This window comes from Ostrinia nubilalis, chromosome 1 (genome assembly GCF_963855985.1).
Source record: "Ostrinia nubilalis chromosome 1, ilOstNubi1.1, whole genome shotgun sequence".
In the NCBI taxonomy this organism is placed as follows: Eukaryota; Metazoa; Arthropoda; class Insecta; order Lepidoptera; family Crambidae; genus Ostrinia; species Ostrinia nubilalis.
This window is the reverse complement of record NC_087088.1, coordinates 2,264,482-2,280,708: the sequence shown is the minus strand read 5'-3', so window position 1 is coordinate 2,280,708 and position 16,227 is coordinate 2,264,482. Positions and strand designations below refer to the sequence as shown.

The 16,227-nt window shown below is 36.0% G+C and overlaps 2 protein-coding genes across 2 annotated transcripts; one reads left to right on the top strand and one right to left on the bottom strand.

Annotated features, from left to right (window-relative positions):
* The first annotated feature begins 3,861 nt into the window (after window positions 1-3,861).
* On the top strand, window positions 3,862-6,378 carry LOC135078577 (alpha-endosulfine). Its single transcript, XM_063973139.1, has 4 exons — window positions 3,862-4,026; window positions 5,673-5,719; window positions 5,811-5,927; window positions 6,052-6,378. The coding sequence occupies exons 2-4, from the start codon at window positions 5,681-5,683 to the stop codon at window positions 6,241-6,243; spliced, it is 348 nt and encodes a 115-aa protein (XP_063829209.1). The 5' UTR covers window positions 3,862-4,026; window positions 5,673-5,680; the 3' UTR covers window positions 6,244-6,378.
* A 1,762-nt stretch (window positions 6,379-8,140) lies between these two features.
* On the bottom strand, window positions 8,141-14,730 carry LOC135078472 (tubulin gamma-1 chain-like). The gene is made up of 10 exons (XM_063973048.1): window positions 14,517-14,730; window positions 14,238-14,440; window positions 13,958-14,104; window positions 13,061-13,197; window positions 12,390-12,584; window positions 11,840-11,960; window positions 11,627-11,758; window positions 11,300-11,482; window positions 10,755-10,941; window positions 8,141-8,395 (listed from the first exon to the last, which is right to left on the bottom strand). The coding sequence occupies exons 1-10, from the start codon at window positions 14,563-14,565 to the stop codon at window positions 8,379-8,381; spliced, it is 1,371 nt and encodes a 456-aa protein (XP_063829118.1). The 5' UTR covers window positions 14,566-14,730; the 3' UTR covers window positions 8,141-8,378.
* Between the last annotated feature and the right edge of the window lie 1,497 nt (window positions 14,731-16,227).

Sequence of the window (16,227 nt, the reverse complement as noted above, 5' to 3'; positions counted from 1 at the left end):
ATTTTTAAAATAGCTGCCACGGTATTACTCAGAGCATGCGCAGCATACTTCACCCTCATCTTAGTTTTGAATGTTGGATTTACAATGGTACTATTCAGTTTTTTAAAATTTAAAAAATTTCTGTTGTGTTCTTCTGCAACTACCAAATGCCTCCATTGTGCAATTTTTCCATCGAAAGACATATTTCCACTTTTAAAGAAATTGTTTCGTAATGATTTGAACAAGTGAGGGATGTCATAGATTATAAAAATTTTGTCATTATTTACAGAGAAAAAGTTGCTATCTATGCCTTGTCCACAGTTTCTTTTTAACATGTTAAGAGCTCCTATATTTGTAGATCCCTGATCACAAACTGTTGTTAGAACCATAAATCCGATTTCTTTTAATTTTTTGATGATGTCCGATATAATTTTTGCCAGTTTTGCTGTTGATATTGTGCCTTCCACAAAATAGTGCGCAATATATTGTTTGTATTTATGTTTAGCACCCTGTATCATAAACACTAACGCATGGTCTGCAATTTTCTTTTCTCGTCCCATGTTCTCGCCCTCTCCATAATCCACGTAGCCATCCACTTTATCAGCAATTTCGTTATAAATTATCCGTTTCTTTAACGCCATCTCGTCAAATATTAACGAGCAATATTTATTTTCCTTTGGCATACTTGATGCTTTTGCCTCTAACATATCAATTATATTTTTATTTATACCAGGCTCCATTGGTATATTTTTTAAAATCCTTTGGAGCGTTTTAGTGCTTGGTAGCGTAAACAGCTTTTGCATATAGCGGTATGCTTTAGGGGACCGTTTAAATATAGCCAAAGCATATATTTTGTTGGCTAAAGTCCACCTTTTTCCTTGTGACTTTTTTTTGTTATTCTGCACTACATCCTTTACTAACGATGTCAGCACTTCCGAATCTAACTTGTCTAAATTCACTCTTGACTTCGCTATATTCCTTATTGTTTTTTTTGCATTTTGTAACTGTCGCCAAAGCCTCTTCTCTTTAATTGTAAATGTTGATGAAGTGTCTGTAATAAAAACATTTCCATTAGTAAAAAAAACAACATTAAAGCAAATTGAATTGAATATTGGTTAATTAATCAGCAATTTTACTTAGTTTTTTAAATTAGGATGTTTTATCTTACCTTTCATTTCAATGTTTTTCTTAGGTCTTTTATAACTGTGGACTAATATTTCTGCCTGTGCATCTTGATGGCAAATGTTTTTATCATCTGAAATATTATAAATATGCAAATTAGTTTAAAATTTATTTTGTTGTTTTATGAAACATATTATTTCCAAATCAATCAATCATTATCAAGTTTTAAAAAAATGCAAAGACAGGATAATGATAGCTCTTCTCATAAAATATGAAGCGTGGGCCCACCTTCAATAACAATGACATAATATTAAATTAAAGGCATTTAGAGGTTTTAATGTTCTGCATTCTGGATGCGGTCTGCGGGTATGTCAAGACAATCTGTAAGTGGTAGAATGTTGTACATATAAGTTCATTTTGACCTGACTGCAGACTGCAGAACGCATCCAGGGTGGCATTCTTTAGTTTGAGGGAAGGCATATTTTAGAAGGTAAATAATTAGTTTGTACACTTACCATGAGTAATGGGTTTATAGGTCATATGTTCTGGTGCATTGGAAGTAGAAGGAAGAGGTTCAAAAGTTGTTTTCGCAGAAATACCAGAATCTGGTATATCCACAGCTCCCAAACATGTTGAATTTAGTTGTTTGGTTGTAGTTGTAAGGGGAACTGAAAGCAGATAATGAAATGTGAATTGGGTAATAAAATGTCATGTTCTTACCCAACTTTAGGGTACAATCAGTCTAGTACATGTCTTGCTCACATTAAAAATTACTAGCTTATAAATATTATTAAACTAGCTGACCTGGCTAATTAATGTAGATTGCCTAAAATTTTTCAAATTGGTCCGGTACTTTTTTTGAAGAATTTGTATTACACAAATTACTAAAGTCCCTCTAACTCAACACACATTCTAAGCTAAATTGTGTTACGAGTGGGTTTACTACAATATTCAAGCTGTGGGGTTCTAACCCGCACTTTAGGCTATCTTGGCTTCGAGTTACGGAGCCGATCAAATACAAACAAACAATTAAATATTTCCTTTTTATATTATTAGTATAATTTTAGATAAACATACCTCGTTCAACTGGATTTGACTTCTTTGGAATGCAATATGAATGATCATAAAGAACTGTAACAAAGTATAGATATAATTAATAATTGAAATTATATATTATTTATTGATAAGCATACAACACATGTTTGTGGTTACAAAGAAAGAACCTTGTTAAATTGCATTCGGTTGGTTTGTTTTGGAAACCAAAGAAAATTAATTAAGACATCTAAATAATTCAGAAAAATTGATAGTAAATTAAATTTAAAAAAAATAATTGAAGTCATCATCATACCTGTCTTGAGGTTTTCTTTATTGGAGTCTTTTACATGAAGAGGAAACTCTGTCAAAACTTCATCTGGCAAGATGGGATTGCTCAATTCCAGTGTTGGAATAGCTGAGTTCTTCAGCCGAGTTCCTTTGGCATTGAAGGATTCAGGAGTGAAGTGCCCACCACAAACAAACTTCAGTTGGTGTAACTTTTCAATAGGTACATATGCTAAGTCTTCTATGCCAGCATTTTTAACCCACATTCGACAACTGAAATAAGAAATACCTATTAGAAAAGAAAAAGAATAACAAACTGAAATTTATTCATCAACTAATTTCTTTTAGTATTGTTATGCAATTCATTTACAGAGTACGAAACAAAATACTGAAATTAAAAATTGGTTATGGTTATTTACTGTATGATTAAAAATATTAATCCCAGCCTTTAAGTTTACACAATCAGTAAAATTATCTTGTAATAAATGAGTGTTATTAGAAACTTACCGGTCAGAATCCAGAGGAAACCTACTCAAAAGTAAGGGTGATCCACCACGACTTCGCCTCTTATTACAAATAACGCACTTCTTGTTGTTTCTACTCTCCATTATCAGTAGAAGCCTAAAATGAAATAGGTATTAATTAAACAAAGCCTATAATTTCTCTCCAACCAGTGTCAATGCCCTGGTTCATGCATTTACCAGTTTTGAAAGTACATTTACATTTTCATCACATAGGGTTGTTTTTAATGAATAATAGATTTGTAATAGATCTAATATTTCAAGTAAGTAGATAACATACCCATTAAACAGAAAAGTAAATAAGAGTTTAAACTTCTGTAGAAGTTGAAACACAGCTTATTTAAAAGAGTCTCTATCTCACAAAAAACATAACACTGAACAGCAAACTTTATCACGCCCGATACGGAGGAACTTAATCAACTCAACGTAAACGACAGAAAAGTTTATTTACAGTAATATTGCACCAAATCTGAGAAAATAACTTCACACGAATCAATTCGCCGGTTAAAAACTCAAACTCAATTGACAGACATTTTTTTTCATTTGTCAAACTAACAATACTACCAACATAAGGACACTAACAATTATTTTTAGTATGGTGGTATTGATCCGCGGGTTCCCCTGCTGTAGTGAAATCAATCCAAAATGCACTTTATTGCTTAAGGGATAAGGTTGTATATCAATTGCTACATATAGAGACTAGTTTTTGAATGAGAAGTGTCTACCCACTGCTGAAAACGAATGACAACAATGACACTGACAGACAGTCATAGACAAACTTTGTTGCCAACCTATAGAACTAAAAGCTTCGGTCCAACTAGGTTCTATAAAGTTTTCACATCAACCCTTCCACAGCCTTCGTGAGCTCACTTGAGCTCTACCTAACGTCAAAATACGTTAGATTTTTTACGCTGGCAATATTTTCTCAAACGCCATTTTTACTTGAAAATCACGAGAGTAATTCGATTTGTTGATCGTAGCTTTGTTGAATACACCAGTAATTTTGTGATTTTACAAAGAAGATTGTGAAGTTTAGTTAAATCAAATAAAATCCTACCAGTTTGACTAATCCACGAAGTTCAAGGTAAACTACTTTCAACTTGTAAGAACAAAAAGTATGTTTGCTTTTTATTGCTCGTGGTGTGTGGTGTACGGCTGTTACTGATTATTATTTTTCATCTTTTTGAATTCTCTAGTAAGAACATTTCCTTGGGAATTATTGTAAAGTATTTGTGGCATGACTATCTGACGACCTTACAGAGAGGGTAAACTACAAAATACACCTACCTTGTTTTCCATGTTTATCATTTCATTTCTCATTTGGATTATTTTTCTATAGTGTTCGCTTTATGTACACTTAAGTGTAAACAAAACTTTAAGTGAAGAAACATCTTAATTAGAAATATATGTATAATTATGTTATTGTTTTTCTAAATTATGTAGGTATCTTTGTCATCATGTTCTCAAAAGACTAACATTTAGATGAAAGCTATTTGTTTTAGTTTTAAAGCTTGGTTAGGGTGTAGCAAAGGGGGTCCGAGACATAGCCGAATTTTCGAGCGTAATTTGTATGGCGCCGACACTTAGAAAAATTTCGACGGCTTTAGTATGGAGTTTAGACTTAGCCGAATTTTTGATCGTGTTTTGTATGGAGGCTGGGACTTGTAATATTTTTCGCTTTCACTTAGTGTAGCAAGGGGGGTCTGAGAACATAGCCGAATTTTCAAAGGCATTTTGTATGGAGCCGAGACTTGTAAAATTTTCGCAAAAAAATGTCCGACTCACACTTGACCGTTTTTTGAGGTCGGAATATTATGGGCCTAGGTGCCGGACGAGGCTCTTAAGGGGGTTCAAAATTCCATTATTTTTTCGATCCGACGCACCGTTACTGAGATATTTGCAGTTTTCTAGTCTATTAATCTATGTATGAAAGACCATTATCCAATTGCGTTTACCCCGACTCGCCGTGGTCCTTTGGCCGTGGTACTTGTCTGCCCGATACTAGAGTGTAATTCCAAAGCCGGAGGCGCGGAGGGTGAGCAGCCTCCGCCCACTGTAACAAGGCGTAGTCACCCGTGCGAGCTGGAGCGGCTGAGACTGGTCGCCGGAGGCGACCAGCAAGCCGAAGCTGCGGAGGCGAGCGTGGGTGATTACACCTTGTTACGTAAGGGCGAAGAGGCTGCTCATCCCGCAGCGCCGGAGACGAGAAAATCCGAATTAAGCCATCCCATTACGACGCGCCGCGTAAACAATTTGCGAAAATTTTTACGTCTCGGCTCCATACAAAATGCCTTCGAAAATTCGGCTATGTTCTCAGACCCCCCTTGCTACACTAAGTGAAAGCGAAAAATATTACAAGTCCCAGCTCCATACAAATTACGCTCGAAAATTCGGCTATGTCTAAACTCGTCATAATTTTTCTAAGTGTCAGAAAACCTATTTTTTTTTTTCAAAAAATTTTAAAAATCAGTCTATCTTTTTTTGATCACTATGTTTTTTGCTATTTTCGAAAAAAAAAAAATTAAGTGTTATTTTAATGGACCCCCTTTGGTACTCCCGGACCTAAAGCTTATTATTCCCCACTAAATTGTGATGTATGTAATATCAAAGATCTTTCAAATTACATTAGACTTTTCCTAAATAAAATTGGGTCAAAATGATAATTTATTTGCATATTGTGACATTGTAAATATAGGTATTGAAGTCCGAAATATTATTGTTTATTTTCAGGACGCAAAATGAGTGATTCACCAGATCAAAATGACCCACCAAAAGATGTAAGTTACTTTCAATATTTTATTTCAAATACAAGTAAAGCGAGAATATTGTACAGAAGTAGGTATGTATTTAATTTTTGATAATTTTCAGCCAAAAGAATTGGAGAAGCTAGAAGAAGCAAAACTGAAGGCAAAGTTCCCAAATGCAATGCTTGGGAGAGGTCCAGGAGGACACTCAGCTTTCCTGCAGAAAAGACTGGCTAAAGGAGTAAGTTCTTGTAATTTTTTTATAAAATAATACATCATGTATGCATTTATTTTCATACCATCAGATATTAAATGCTATACATAATAAACATCACCATCACTTACAACCCTGTTCAATTTTTCAGCAAAAATTCTTTGACTCTGGAGATTATCAAATGGCTAAACAGAGACCTGGAAATCTTGCTGCTCCTTTCAAAGCGCCCGCAGTCCCCGCCAAGCTGCCGACCGGTGATGCCATCCCTACCCCTGAAACCGTGCCAGTGAGGAAAACTTCCATCATCCAGCCTAAATTCCAGCAGTCGAGTCAGACTTCCTAGCCTCGCCCGCCCGCTGCAGGCACGAGGACCTGCAACTAATCACTAATGTTACTATTCCAAACTTAATTTTGCTAATGCATCGCACTTAAGCATCGCTTTTAATTTTAACAATTATAACACCATTTCAGTAGTTTATTTGTGTTAGTTGTTTTCATCACATACACTTGGGCAATGAAACTTTATTTTGATTTGATTTTTTCATCATAATTAAGTAGTGTATGTTGAAATTTATCAAAACTTTTTAAGAACAACTGTTATTGTATAAAGCAATTAGGTGTAATATTGCATGTTGGGTATGTGTGTTTATGTTATTCTTGCAATGTTGCAGTTGTGTTAGTTGAGGAACTTTGTTGTTGGCTGTCATCAGCATAGATTTCGTGAAGTCTCAATGTGCTTGCCATTGATAGCATTGATAATGCACAGCCAGATATTGTAAATTGATTCCAAATTAGAGTTGGTTTGGTATCTTACGTCATACATTTTACAGAAGTTCAGTTGTGTAAAACATGTATGCTTACATTAAATGGTATCTTCTGTACATAGCCTAAAATTCATACTAATACCAGGCCTGTTCATCTCCGCGAGTTTACATCGAAAACAAAACACGCACGATTGCCCCCTACAAGAGTACTATTCGACAAGGCCTCACATACGAGCGAACATTGACTCACGCACGCGTATTCTTGTGTATGATGGAAAAAAATAAAGAAAATGGTGTACTAAATACTGTGCAGTATTTAACTGCCTAAATAATAATAAAAACACAGAATGTACTTTTTTAAGTTGCCTCAAGACACTGAGAGGTAAATAAGTAGTTAATATTATTCATGATAATTCATGCTAAATCATGTATTTCCTCCGCCATTTTCTGCAGATTGGCACCTCACGTCACATCATTTTACCGAAGTCAGCCCTATAGCTTCGGCGCAGTACCGATCACTGACGTTTGTCAACAAAACTTCTGACAAACTTGCTTGACTCTTGAGACAAGCTAAATTACACCATATTGTTAATGACATTGAGCATACATTTTTTTAAATACCTTCGCGAAGTAAAACTTCTGTACGTAGTACTTATTATTATTCTGTGCTAATACGGCAGCCAAATGTAGGCACATTCTACGAACATACCACACAATGCCATGTAATTAGATATAGGGTGTATTAGTAAGGGGTTGACATTTTTAAACTGGGTCAAATGAATCATATTTCACGCTTTCATAAAATAAATAACAATAGCATAAATAAAAAACAATAATTATTATATTACATACATAATTCTTAAGTATGCTGGCATAGATCAAAATTTGGTCCCTGTACATAAAAAAATTGTTGAAGGTATAAAAATGTATGGATTCTAATAGGTCTGCTCTCTAGTGCGATACCTCGGGATACACTACTAGTTTTATGATAGCTAGTACGTAAACAATAGGTGTAAAGGGAATTTTATTTTTTTATAATGTAATTGTAATAAAAGACAAGTGTCAAATCAAGTGACCTAATATTAGTATGCATCATTAACAACACACTTTTCTCGTTTATTGTGATATCTAATAGATTGTCATCCAAATGAAGGTGTTCAAACCAGCAAGCCAGCAACTGTGCATCTTAAAGCACAAATATATAAACTACTATCTATCATGTTTACTTGGATATTAATTATCCTTGTTATTTTGCAACACAGCAGTATGACAATCTACTTATAATCACATGGAGTTCAATCTCAAAACTTGTTCTGGAATATATCTTGCAAAAAATATCCCAATAAAAGAAAGCACATAGAAAGACAGTGACGTCATGTACAAACCACAGAGTGTATGTTCACACAAGTGATATAATTATGTGTATGAAACAGATGGAATGTTGAAGAGTTAGCGATTATTAAATTAAATTCTTAATAAAAGCAAAATCTTTTATTTAACTTCCTGCATGTACTTCTACTTTACACTTTAGAGAGCATTCGAGTAACAATATGAGATTATTAATAACTTAAAAATGGCACAATAGATAAACAAAAACTTAAATAACAACTGTGAGTGTGTTCTCCTTTCAACTTCTCTCGTTTTCCTTCTTAATTCTTCTCAAGTATTCTTCTCGTTACATCTTAGTCCCAATAGTAATTCATTTCATCATCTGTTATATTTGACTGCTCTCTGTAAACAAATAAATTGTTTGTTAGTTCAATTGATCAGAACTATCAATAAATAACCTTGCAAGTGAGAATATTCAGAAACTCATCTTGTAGGTTACAAAAGTAACACATGAATTGGACGTAGTTACATGAAAAGGATCCAATCCACATCAAGTCATTTTCGAGATATTAACATTTGAAGTTTATGACGTATTTCTTCATAGGTGTTAATTATAAAATAAGTTGTCAGTATGTTGTTACTGTGTATTATTGTAATTATTTTTATTGATTATAGTACAATCAAACACAATATTGTATTTCAGGAGATATTTGTAAAAATATGCACTTGGATCCTTTTCGCTAAATAACAGTTAATATTGTGCACGCTCAAGACTTAATTCATTAAAAAGACCCATGTAAAAAATATTTAATAATAATGACATTTTTTTCAATAAAACGTCATTTTTTAATACTCAATTCTTTATTGTTCATCATTTATTAGTCATCGCTCTCCTCAGGAATAAAATCAAGATCTTCTTCGTAGCCTTCTATGTCTTCTACGATGTTAGAACTACTCTTTAGAGACTTATAAATGTCTTGACAATCTTTTGGGATCAAATCTAACATGGACAGAAGATCATCCAACTTGGGTTGAGGGATTACCTTGCCGTTGGGCCACAATAAAACAAGGTCTTTCTCATTAATATCAAAGAATTTACCTTCTAACTTTTTTTCAATATATAGATGAAATTTATCGTCCTTATTTATAAAATCACCTTTGTCTTTAACCAATTAACTTTTTCTTTGGATATAAAAAGTTTTCTATTTACTGTATTCTTTTCAAGTGATTTGGTCCCCATAAAGTATTTTTTATGGATCCCTCAACCCAAGTTGGACGATCTTCTGTCCATGTTAGATTTGATCCCAAAAGATTGTCAAGACTTATAAGACTAAAGGGTAGTTCTAACATCGTAGAAGACATAGAAGGCTACGACGAAGATCTTGATTTTATTCCTGAGGAGAGCGATTACTTATTAGGCTTGTTAACTTATAGATTACTTTTTTTTTCGAACTGATTTTAAATTTAAACATTTTAGAAAATTTCACTTCAGTAATTTTCAAATAATTTATGTTTTGTGTTTTGCAAGTAGGAAAGAGTGCATACTGTACTACCGACTATTCAAATTCTTCAAAATGCGATTAATGTTCTGTGTGTATAATTGTTTTTTTTTTATAAAATTAAAGTAATAATAAAAAAAAATGACGTTTTATTGAAAAAAAATTCATTATTATTAAATATTTTTTACATGGGTCTTTTAATGAATAAAGTCTTGAGCGTGCACAATATTAACTGTTATTTAGCAAAAAGGATCCAACTGCATATTTTTACAAATATCTCCTGAAATACAATATTGTGTTTGATTGTACTATAATCAATAAAAAGAATAATAATAATACACAATAACAACATACTGACAACTTATTTTATAATTAATACCTATGAAGAAATAAGTACGTCATAAACTTCAAATGTTAATATCTCGAAAATGACTTGATGTGGATTGGATCCTTTTCATAACTAAGTATGATTAGATTGGGTTTGGGTTGTTTTTGTGAAACAATATTTCTATACTATTGTTTAAATATAATCAGTAAGTAAATACCAAGAACTATTATGGATCGTTTTCGTTGACAGATTTATTAGAATAAAACGTAAAAATGCATTTATTGAAAAAAAAAACAAGTTTTCTGGATCCATTTATTAATTTGATTATAAAATAAGCAATTCAGCAAATAAATCCAAGCAGAGTGGATCGTTTTTGCGTTTTTGACGTGTGGTTGAAGTTGGTATTCGAATTACGCAAAAAGGATCCAACCTATTTGGATCGATTTACTGATTTAGTTTCTAACACAGGGTAAGAACCACGACAGTTGGATCGTTATAAGTGAAAAAATATACATAAGCGGCTATAGATGTGGGTTGGTTCCGATGTTCAAATTCAATGAAAAACAGCTGTTTTGACGTGGGTCTTTTTTACTGACCGATAATATAGATATTTAGCATCAGTTTGGTATACTAAAGTCATTTTTGACAATGTTGTGGATTGGATCCTTTTCGTGTAACTACGTCCAATTTATAATCAATTTAATCTCCATCGATCGGCACCATATTGCTGCCGGTCGCTGGGGTGCAACTCGTTTGTAGCTTCAAATTGTGTGGATCCACCATAAAACTAAAATGTCTACTGGATTACGGGCCCGCGCTGTTTTTTACTATGGCGGCCATATTAGCATGACTCACCGGAGGCAGGTTGACGAATATTGTATTTTTTTACGCGTTTGATCTGCAGAAGCCTTAAGGCTACAGCTGTTGTACTCACCCGGGTTCCAGTGCACATACTCGGGCGTGGCGGCGGCCTGGTACTCGCGCACGAGGTCGTCGACGACGGCGCGCGACTCGTCGAACTCCTCCAGCGACTCGCGGAACATCGGCTCCTTGCGGAACACCTCCAAGAACGCCTCGCGCTTGCGCAGCTTGTCGTACTGTTGTAGGCAGCGGTCGAACAGCTGGAAATAAGGATTTTGGGGACCTTAGTAGTGGATATGAAACTTTTGACGTCATGTAGGTGTCTACTGGCGAGTGGATGCGTCGTGACGAATTTTCTCTTTTTCTCCATGATACGACAATGCAATCGACCGGAAGACTGAATAGATAGAGATGAGAGCACAATCTCTTCATGGTTAACTCTGGCCCTCCATGTCGAGGAGAATTTGCAGTTGTTTTAGTCGTCACATAGCGTCTAGGATGCACAGCAAGGCGGTTGGGACGGTTAGTCAGCCTCGTTTTATAGCTTATTGAAAATAAAAATCCAGATAAACTGTAGAAAAAGAGTAGCATAATTTCCCCAGCTCCACAACAACTTACCGAGCAAATATTCGTGTGGTTAGCGAGCAGCAAGCCCGAGACTTTGTGCGAGGCGTGAACGTACGGCGAGCGACGCGACAGGGCCACCTGGATGGAGGCCGGGCCCCACGGGATGAACGAGGCAAGTTTCCGCTCGCGGATCCGCTGTAATGACTTGTGCACTTGCGATGGGTCCACCTCGCCCTGGAGAAGAGAGAATACATTCAACAAAGCAATAACACACATTTTTTTACTAAAATGAATGACGTCAATAAACATGGTCCTTCGAGCCGGATTTTTTAAAAGCGGCAACAGAAAATGTCTTAGTTAATAGTAGTCTTTTTGTACCTGTATAATATTCAGTATTGATATGTAGCAGTGCTGATTTGTTCTGTCAGGACTTAGGGACACCATCATGTTCTTTGGCTGTAGCAGTCTCTGCATCACATCGAGGACAGTGGTTTTTCGAATTTTCGGCGCCTAAAAGAAAATACAAAAATATTTAAAAAAAATATTACAGTCTAGACATAATGCATAAGAGAAGCGTTCAATATAACATACAGTATTTAATTCGTGGTCTGCCGTGAGTGGAGTGTAGCCCGTCATCAGGAAATGCAGCCGCGGTGTTGGGATCAGCGGCGCGACCAGGCTGATGAGGTCGTTGTTCATGTATGATGGGTACCTATGAAGCAATCATGTAAATGATTATGTGACATTTTCGTTTCAGCCAAATGACGTCCACTGCTGGACAAAGGCCTCCCCCAAGGTTTTCCATAATGAACGATCCTGCGCTGCCCGCATCCAGGCTCTTCCCGCGACATTATGTGACATACTTATTACTAAAAGGTCAGAAATAATTTGATCGTCGCTGCGCGGCACGGCACACGCGTCTAATATTCTAACACATATTGTATGGTGTGTCGCATTAAGGTCATAGCAGACTTATCAACTCAGATAGGGGTCAACATCGTATAGCGTTTCACGAGCTGACATCGCCTTTCACGCGCTGTCAACCGCGAGGCGAGGCGTTTACATCACCGTGCGTATAAAATTTTGGTGTGTCGATTCTATCATCATTGAGATTTGTAGACTTTTTCTCTTGTCAACTTACCTTAGCGTGGCGGTACTGGCGCTCATGATCGTAGACACCAATGTGTTGATCTGAGCGAACGAGGGGTTCTGTATGTGCAAGCGGTCGCTGGCGATACGGTTCAGCGCTGTGTTGTCCAGCACCATCACGCAGTCGGCGCTTTCCGTCAGCCGCTTCAGCGTGAGAAGCGAGTTGTATGGTTGGACTACTACGTCACTGAAAAAATTTAGAAAATAAGTTAGCCACAATTTGTTGTTTAGTGTGCTGCCACACTGCCGGATGACAAGCGGTTTCAAAACGGAGCGGCGACGCGTCGTAGACGCCGCGGCTTCGCGGTGAACATGAAGCGAAAACTCTAGGCGGAAACGTAGCGCAGCCGCGTCGCCGCTCCGCTTTGAAAACGCTTGTACTCCGCCAGTGTGGCAAGGCCCTTATGCATGAAAGTCATTGGCATTCTAAACTAAGTAAATGAAGTCAAATTTTCATTGAATTATTAATCTTTATTTCTCCATCATGGAATAACTACTGGAAGGATTTTGATGAATCTTTACAATTAATAAAATAAAATAGTTTATTCAATACATAGGCCCTTTCCAGGGCATTACAATGACAATATAGCTTATACAACATCAATAGCACATAAGCAATTTAATTTTAATTTTATTAAAAAAAGCTTATCAAATCTATCTCACCTTATTTCATCCAAATTAGGAAACACACTGTACGTCTGCACAAGTTTCTTCGGGAACCTGTCCGACAAGTGTTCCAGGATGTACGAGCCCATGCCTGACCCTGTACCACCAGCTATCGAGTGACACAGCACAAAACCCTAGCAACAAAAGAATGATTATTGATACAATAACTTTTAAAAAAAATAAAACCGACTTCAAATGCGTGAACACAAAAAAAAACAAAATTAAAAATATTGCGTATAAAAAAGTTCATCCCCAATTTTCCACCCTTGGGGGTGAAATATTTTCTTCAAATTCGCATGAAACCACCCTTTTGATTATACCTATTCAACAAAAAAATAATCAGTCAAATTGATTTATAATCGGCGGAGATATTGCGTATAAAAAAGTTCATCCCCAATTTTCCACCCTTGGGGGTTGTTTTTTCTATTATTAAATTTAAATGGGACCACCCTTGAGGTATTACCTATACGCCGAAAAAAAAATTGTTCAAATCGGTTCATAATTGGCGGAGTTATCGCGTAACAAACATAGAAAAAAAAAAAAAAACATACGGGTCGAATTGAGAACCTCCTCCTTTTTTGAAGTCGGTTGAAAACTTCCTGATGAACTTGAGCGTCAATAAGAACTAGGGATCATTAAAAGGTAGGGCTGATTTTCTTTTCTTTCGTATGGTTTTTTTTTAATAGTGTCAATTACAATTGGTAATATTTTGGGGTTTTCTTAGGCACCACCAAATTTTTTCACCTAAGGAAAATGGCAAAATGGACTGAATGAAGATGGTAACTTATGGTAATCAATCAGTAATCATTTTTAGTTTGGAGGACATAACCAGGAAAACAATTAATGTAAAATTCAAGAGCTTGTCAATCTTGGCAATTAAAATAAAATAATCACCTCCAAATTATCACTGCCATCAGCTTCTCTGTTGATAATATCAAAAACCTCTTCGTTGAGTTTCTCTCCCTGAGCAAAACCGGATGCCCAGTTGTTTCCTGCTCCTCCTCCATGTTTTGATAAGTAAACGTTCTCAGGATTGTATAGCTAAACAATAAAAACACAAAGTAAGTATAGTAATTCCTTTGTCTTAGCAAAAAACATGATAGTTATGTTCATAAAGCAGTGAATTTGTAGGCTTAATCCCAGTTTTTAGAAACTTTGGCAATACTAAATGTACCTTGGCGTATGGAGAGTTCATGATAGTGTGTATAACACGAGGTTCCAGGTCCAGCAGCACAGCCCTTGGGATGTAGTGGTCATCGTCGGCTTGATAGAAAAACACATCTTTGCGATCGGATCCTGCCGATGCAAACTCCTCAAGGATTCCTTCAGGCGATATACCGTGCTCTATACATAGTTGCTTCCAAAATTCAAAGCCAACTGCAAATGAAACACATGATTTAGGGGTCGAAGTAAGGAATTAATTAAATGGTTAGGTGGGTAGGTCAAAACTTACTCTGATTGCCACATTGGCCCAGCTGCAATGTTATCATTTCACTCGGCATAGTGATTGTCTATTTTATATCTGCTTTCACGTACTAATAAGCCGGTGTTATTCTTAATTTCTATTTCTCAAAATAAACAAACAAACGCACAACATTCAACCGCCTTCCATTGACAAATATGTTTTCCTTTTCATGATATTTGACATCTACAGAAATTAAACGTCATTGGACTTTTTCATATAGTGAAAAAGTGATCACCAATGAAATCTTGTACTATTTCTTTGAATTGACCAATCAGCGTCGAACAGAAATTTATTACTGAAAGGAATAACCAAAGAGAACAGGATTAAATTATGGTCGCGTTCACGAGGCCCTTAAAATCGCCAACATCCATTAAATAAAAATTAGACCATTCACGTAAATGCAAACGCATTGACCATAGAGAAAAGTTGGCATTGACTTATGCGTGAATGATTTTTTATGGAATGATTAAGAATCACGTAATTAATAATTATTCGGCATGTGACGATGCACAGCATCTGGTGAGAGAGATGCGTCTACTTCCGGTGTAGTTTTTTACCATTTTATACCTTAAATGACGTCATTTCCGCAATTATTTAATAGGAATTGATTTGACTTACTTCCGTTTGCCGCCATTTTAGTCACCTGGGGGCGAGCTTGCTCGGAGTTCTTCATATATAGCGTCTTTAACTTCCAAACTAGCAACATCTGCAATTGACCGCGCGTGTGTGACCGCGAACGACATGTACGTGATGGTGGTTGGCGCCAAAGGGGACGAGTGTCTTCCGGACGACGAGCAGGTGGACCCAGAGCGTCGGATACCGGAGAAACTCGGACCCCGGCGAGATTCAAAACGGTTGAAACGAGGTACGTGGGATTCTGATAGCTTTAACATTCTTTTCGATCAAATGAGCATTCTCGCGAATCTCTATATTGTATAGGTAAATAGATTGAATAACGTACCCACAACCATCTTATACAATTTTAACGGCGGCCCTGTCAGCCCCAATCGCAAACATTACCAAATCAATCAATCAAAATACGTTGTTAGCATCACCACAATCGAACGATAACTCTTTCTGGTACGAGTTTCTTAATAAATACCCATTTAAAAAGGCTCATTGTGCCCATAAAATAAAGCGCCTACAAATGCTTTACCACATCAACAAAGCACTTTAAACTACAACTATTAGTAGACTGGGTGGCCACCCCCAACACTGAGCCAGCTTACAGCTTGAATTATTAAATTCTAATGTTTTTTGCAAATCAAGAAGCTTAATAAGTATGACAAAATGTGCTAAGTGCATCGAACATGTATACTTCTATTTTGCAACAACATATAAATTGTAATGTGACATGCAATAAACGTTTTTTAATTTGAATTTGAACATGTCACGAGCGTATCCTGGCTAAAATTCCTAATAAGCATTGTGCGAGGAGCACCCTCCCAGTGCTGGATTTTTGTTCGGCAAAATCACCCTGTGCTCATACTGGTGATATCTAAAAAATAATCCGACCTTGGTTCTCTAGCCGGTCACTTCAAGCAAAATCAAAACATAATAATATATTTATTTGCTCAGACTGATTAAATTAGTTCTTACAAATCGCCAAATACTAATAAGTAAGTAACCTTTACCTACACATCTTATTATCTTTAAAGCAAATACATAAGCCTCAAAATAACTCCCTTTGATTTAGAAC